General features: G+C 39.6%; 1 protein-coding gene across 4 annotated transcripts; it reads right to left on the bottom strand.

Annotated features, from left to right (window-relative positions):
* Nucleotides 1-315: 315 nt before the first annotated feature.
* On the bottom strand, nucleotides 316-4,227 carry LOC100280032 (uncharacterized). 4 transcript variants are annotated; one of them, XM_035959546.1, is made up of 5 exons: nucleotides 4,061-4,227; nucleotides 3,302-3,348; nucleotides 2,893-3,109; nucleotides 2,306-2,402; nucleotides 316-1,231 (listed from the first exon to the last, which is right to left on the bottom strand). In XM_035959546.1, exons 3-5 carry the CDS (start codon nucleotides 3,055-3,057, stop codon nucleotides 975-977), a joined length of 519 nt encoding a protein of 172 aa, XP_035815439.1. In that variant the 5' UTR covers nucleotides 3,058-3,109; nucleotides 3,302-3,348; nucleotides 4,061-4,227; the 3' UTR covers nucleotides 316-974. The 4 variants fall into 4 exon arrangements, with proteins under 4 accessions (XP_035815439.1, XP_008647742.1, XP_008647743.1 ...); XM_008649520.4 differs by having other exon boundaries at nucleotides 316-1,246; nucleotides 3,302-3,377; nucleotides 4,061-4,218; XM_008649521.4 differs by having other exon boundaries at nucleotides 316-1,246; nucleotides 4,061-4,203.
* Nucleotides 4,228-6,290: the final 2,063 nt, after the last annotated feature.

Below are 6,290 nucleotides of genomic sequence, written 5' to 3' on the forward strand. Positions count from 1 at the left end.
TCCCCAACACATAATCATTTGATCCCTCTGATTACCTATTCTAGCATCACATGGTCTTTACAGTCTCCATTTTTGTCATGATATTTGAACTTTTCATTGGCTCCTAACCAAATATCCAGTGCTCACAGCCTCGCACTCTTATTCCTCCGTATCATGCTGCCAACTGCTCACGATCGTGACCAACTAAAACCACATGTGCACGGAGGCATAGACAACACAGCCGGCGTTGTATTTGCGTCAGCGAGACATTTGGAGGAACGAAGTTGAACGAAAAAGAAAATTCAGGAACAAAACAAATAAGCTTGGGACAATACCTAAGGAACCAAACTGACTGTTCTGCTGTCTTAAAATGTTAGGAATTTATAGATAGTCTACTTAAAACACTCGCATACATTCATGCATTTTTACTCCTACAAACACATGGATACCATACCTCCATGAGCTGTTTCAAAGAAAACAGAACCAATAGTACATGTTGAGATTAAACCGTCTTCACATGTCAACGAACAAAAGCATACCACCAGAAGAATTGACTCCTTAAATAATTTGATGAAAATATAAACATCCTTATAGGTTGAGGACTTATGGCCACTGCAATAAAGCTAACGCCTTAATGGATGAAAATTGCAAAGAGAACGGTCTGCTATTTCCATGTCAGTTAATCCATTTTATATCAACTAGACTCATTAAGGGCTTGTTTGTTTTACTGTTGATCCATGTGGATTGAGTGTTATTGAGTCGGTTTAAACCTATAGCAAATCAAAATTCATCACAATCCATTCCAATATACTCCAATCCACATGGAATTGAAATAACCGAACAAGGTCTAGGAGTAGACCTTGTTCGTTTAGACATGATTCCATATGGATTGGAGTGGATTGAGTGGGTTTAGGATGTATTTTGACTTGCTATGGAATTAAACCGACGCAATACCATCTAATCCACATGGATTGAAGAACAACCGAATAGATTCGTCAATCAACTGGAAAGCCAAGAAATCTGTTGATCAGGGTGACGACTGGTTTGGCATCCCCTGGCTCATAAGGAACCAGTGTCTCTAGGTCCATTGCCCGGATGGTCTCTCCCAATGTTTGTGGGCGTGCACAGAAGAGATGCTTCCTTTCAGCCAATTCTTCTGCTAATTCACTCTGGTGATTGTCCATCAAATCTTCATTTACAACAACGATTAGTGGTTTGCCGAGTCGCAGAGTCTCAAATATGCTTCCTGAACCTGCCAGTGCTAAATCTTGAGAAACAAAACAATAAATAACATAGGCAGACAAGATATTTCAAACAAAAAACTTTGTCAATCGCAAGGCCTGGCTTTTGAGTGCGCAGTTAAAAGCATATTGATCCAGATATGCAGAACAGCTGAGTTGCAAAAGGGCACCCGTGCTGATCATTTTTTAGCATCACGAACTTAAAAGAAAAACTGAATACTGCCTGCAAGTTTTGATTCACTGCTGCAGAATAGTCCTTATGCAAATTATTCAATGATATGCAAATGGAAAACTTTTGATAGTAACAAAAGATGGAGCGAATTCTGAACAGTAAAAAGGTTAAAATATACCATAGTTGCAATTAACAAACCCACTTTTTACATTGCCTTGTACTGTCCTGGATTCTAGGGTAACCTAGCAATCTTTCATGATAACAGAGGCATGATTCTTAAAACCAGAGGTTGTAGTCCTTGATTATTTACTAAATCTCTTGCGTCTATTAGGTTGTGACCAGCAGATCGTGCATATTGCCATGCATAACACTGTTTTGTATTGTAGACTGTATTGTACCCAGAGAGGAGATTGAAATACGAGATAAGATAGTTAAGACTGTTTCCAGCAGATCGTGTGTATGGTCGTGCAAAACACTTTTGCATCGTAGACTACACTGTTCACAAAGTGAAATTTGAAAGAGGAGATGAGGTGGGAGATGATGGATAAACTGTTGGAGACAACCTTAAGGATTGAAGGTTCTCAAATCTCAAGACAACCTTAAGGATTGAAGGTTCTCAAATCTCAATCACTTCATCAGATAAATAAGGAAGTGGGGCAGGGTGAAAATAGCTCAGATTCCAAAGAATATGATAGATTGTTACTTATATAGCTCATCATTCTAAAATAGAAAGAGAAGAGCAAGCTAAAAGGAAGTATGTTATTTCACATTTTATGGTCTAAAATAAAATTAGTGGAAAAATTCTCCGATGCATTTAGTTCATCCTAGCAATTTCAAGATTTAGCGAGGAAAAATATAATGCCATGGAAAATATTCCAATGTTTTCATCCATTTTGGAAAGACTATAACACACCTGCATGGCTGATAACTAGGGAAGCTGTTCTCATATTGTCAGCGATGCTTGGTGAAAATGTGAAATGATCAACTTGAAGGGTAGCATCTCCTGAGACCTGTAGTCCCAAATCGATAAATACTATTAACTTTACTGCATAATTAAAAACAGGGGACGAGAACCACATGAATATTTAAAAAAGGAAAGCAAGGTTAATACAATTAAAGTAAGCAGCTGGTGAAACAAGTTGGACATATGAATAAGGGGTGAACAATACTGCAAAACAACTATAGGTTTGTTTTCTCAAACATAAAGAACTGCTGCTCAGAAAACATCAGTTCACACAAACACTGTTTACTAAAACAACATTTGTTTGGGAAAAGTCTTAGTCATAAAGCATCTGAATCAATATTTGCGCAAAACAATTTGCAGGACATTCATTTGCCAAAAAAACATATGTGGTGTGCTTTCAATTTGGTTTTCATTTAGGATGACTTAAATTACCAGTTATGAAAATTCCTATAAGAAAGTAGAAATTGTCATAATGCAAACTAGTAGACAGAAATTAAATGGTTGATAGTTTACTTCAGAGGTATAAGTGTCCTAACCTTCAATGGAACATATGTTCCTCGGCCCATCTGAATAAGAAGATTACTATAACCTTTTTGCAATAAAGCCTTCTTCACTTCTGGAGAATCTACCGCCATGACAAGAGCATCAAAGCATGTCGTCCCCACTGTGACAAATACTGTTCGATGCTCCCTATCTGCCATCGATCCTGACAAGCATTGAGCTGTGTGTAGCTATATTTCTTATGCTGCAAAACTGTAGGCAAAGAAAACAAAAAAATCAGATAATGCTGCAATGTTAGGTAAACTTGTAACAAAGATAATAAAGGCAATATAAGAGTAGACCAAACTGTTTGTTCCAATCATGTACTAATTTCTTGATAGCTAGGACCATGGGAGCAAATATTATGCAAAGAAAAGGCAATAAAAAAAGTGGGAGGCGACTTACCCGCAGCCACAGGGAGCAGCAGCGGACGTCCTCGACGCTGATCTAATCTGTGTGTTGGACCGAGAGGTGCAGGCAACTTAGCACAGGGAAATTGTAGATTAGAAAAGGGTCAGGCTTAAACTAAATAAGTTTAATAGCAATCACAATGTGACATACAAGTAATACTTTTTTTCAGCAACAGCAAAAATAGAATATCACAAGCTAACTTCTGAGAGAAAGCAGAATAAGCATATGATTGCACAAAAGAATGGGGTTCATGAATATAACAGCTTAATTAACACCAAACAGCATGTTCTGCACAAACGTACAGATTGTTTCAGAAATATCTAATACTATTGCAGAGAAGTATTGTTAAACAGGTTGTTCACTGATAGCAAATTTCTCAGGCCAATGGCTATTGATTTTGTGACGGACTAAACATCTGAACGAAACAGCTACCGAATTGAAGGACTCCAGCTCTCCAGCTCTGCATATCCATTTCACGATAAAACTCTCATTTCTACTCCATTCCGCTAAAATAAATGATGTTTTTACCACGAAACTGTAACCCTAACATCAAATGAGCTCAAATCGACGAAATTCATGTCCAATATTGAGGAGTTCCACAGAAAAAACACCAACAGATCCGCCCCTAAAATCCATCCACAGATTTCAGCCCCCACGCCCCAGCACAACCCCCCCCCCCCCCCCCCCCAACACACACACAAACCCATCCCCAGCAGGAAGAAAAGCCGGGACGGAGGAAGGCAAGAAATGTACGGAAGCATCGCCGCCCGGCCTTCGATCGGCGTAGATCAGGGGCGAGGAAGGGAGGGGGAACCCGGCGCCGCTCGCTGCTTTGTCCCTTTCGAGTTTCGACCGCTTCCGGCGTGCTCGGATGTATCGAGGAGGTGGAGGGGCGGGTCCCGACCGTTGGATGGGGCCCATCGACGGGTATGCTGCCTCTAGCCACGCGTGATTTACCATGTTTGAATGCATTAGTTAGTTGTTGGTTAAAAAATTGGTATTAGAATTACTCCCTCCAGTGCAGTAAAGGTAGTCGTTTAGGACATGATTGTGCATACGAAGGAGTGATTAATTATTATAGAGTTTTCCCTGTTAGCCCCTATTAAATAGGGATATGGGTGCATTAACGTCACTAAAACAATCAGGCTTGATTGGTTGCTGCAGCAGCTCCAAGGCATTTTAGACTGGAGGTCTCAAGTTCGATTCCTCTTAAATACATCTTTTTTTGTGCAATTAATAGGGGCAACAACGTCCAAATCCCAGACTCACGCGCGCTATGACTTCTTTTTGTGCACGCTCGGTCACGCGCAGGATGACTTCTTTTACTGCACCGGAGGGAGTAGCTAGCTAACTATTAGCTAATAGCTAAAATATTAGCTAGACTATTTAAATATCTTCAACTAATTTAGTAGCTAATTATTAGTTCTAGTGCATTCAAATACTCCCTATTTAATGCTTATAATTAATATTTAAATATTTGATATGACATCAACTAAACTTTAGTCATATGAACCAGACACCTTTAAAACGGTTTGTTATAAATGTTTGTCGATGTTGGCACCTGACCACTAAATTTTGAATTTTTTATACTAATGTTCCTTTGAAGAATATGCACTCCCAATACGTTAATTGAGCATATAACATGATAATGGTCACGTTTTAAATATATAGCATTAAAGACATCTTTGCCTCTCAATGGATCATTATACCCATGTATCCGTTAGCTCTTCCTCTACTTTTCGTTGTCCTCGTTACTTGGTCCCTGGCTGTTGTACCAAAGAGTCCTTCTCTTCTCTCGACATGGCTAGCATTGTCGATGTCTCTACCTATAAGTCTCGTGTCGCATCGTTGCCTCCTCCACATTTGTAGCTAGTAAGGTCCACAACCGTTGTTGCGGTGTGGCATAAAAACCATTTAGTAGCTGATTCAGATAACATGACTGAGTTGAGAAGTTAACTATTATAGAATAAAATCACTGAGTGTATCATCATACACTTGACATCATAAACAAACCTCTGAGCATGGAGAAAACCCATCAGCATATATAATCATCAACAAAGCAATGTATCAGCTATAGAAAATTCCCAGTATACGTAACAGGGTGAACCACACCAAAATTTGGGAAACCCACAACAAAAGGACCTCGGAACGTCATAGAGCAAACATGGTTCGTAGGCCGTAGTACCCATACCTTTACACAACCCACACGACGCAATAAGCATGAACAAAATGTCTCGCTTCATCGATACTCATCTGTCAAGCAATGTATCATTCATAGAAATTCCTTCAATGCATCACATGCCAAACAACAACAAAACGGGAGCAAACCACCTTAATTCGACATCTAAGCATCACAGTGAAAACAACCCTTAGTTATAGTTTTTAAGTTCTTCTCAACAACATGAAGAACTCAGTGAATCGGATAACAACACTAAACACCACTTAGTGTATTAGATAACAACATGTAGTACTCATTGCTCAACAAACCTATGATCATGTTGAACACAACCCTCGGCATATATATGTGGCGGAACCGCCCGAATTATTCATGCTTAAGTGCTCAAGTCCCGCCTTAGAGGCAGCAACATACTTAAATCGGAATAACTCGTTAGTCCCTCAGATCTAGTCTGATAAAACCACTTACCAAGGATCGAATACCACTAGCTCACTCGAAGGTAAGTCATAGAGAGAATGCAATAACATGAATCCACAAGTTAAGGTGCTAGAGTTATTACAATAATCGGAGTTTTAACAACAAAAAAACAAGTTCATAATTAAAGTGCAACGGATAATCGATAATGTCGAATACTGAGGAATAGGGCAAGGCCTATCCCACTATTCCTCCTGATCCTCTCTTGCCGGAGCAGCATCCACTCAACCATCCAACCCGGTGGCAGGGTGGAAGGCCAAGTCACACCATCAACCATGTCCTATAGCATACCTGCAAAAATTGTGCCACAAGCAAGGCTGAGTATACTAATAC

The sequence above is a fragment of the Zea mays genome, chromosome 6 (genome assembly GCF_902167145.1).
Source record: "Zea mays cultivar B73 chromosome 6, Zm-B73-REFERENCE-NAM-5.0, whole genome shotgun sequence".
Taxonomy (NCBI): domain Eukaryota; kingdom Viridiplantae; phylum Streptophyta; class Magnoliopsida; order Poales; family Poaceae; genus Zea; species Zea mays.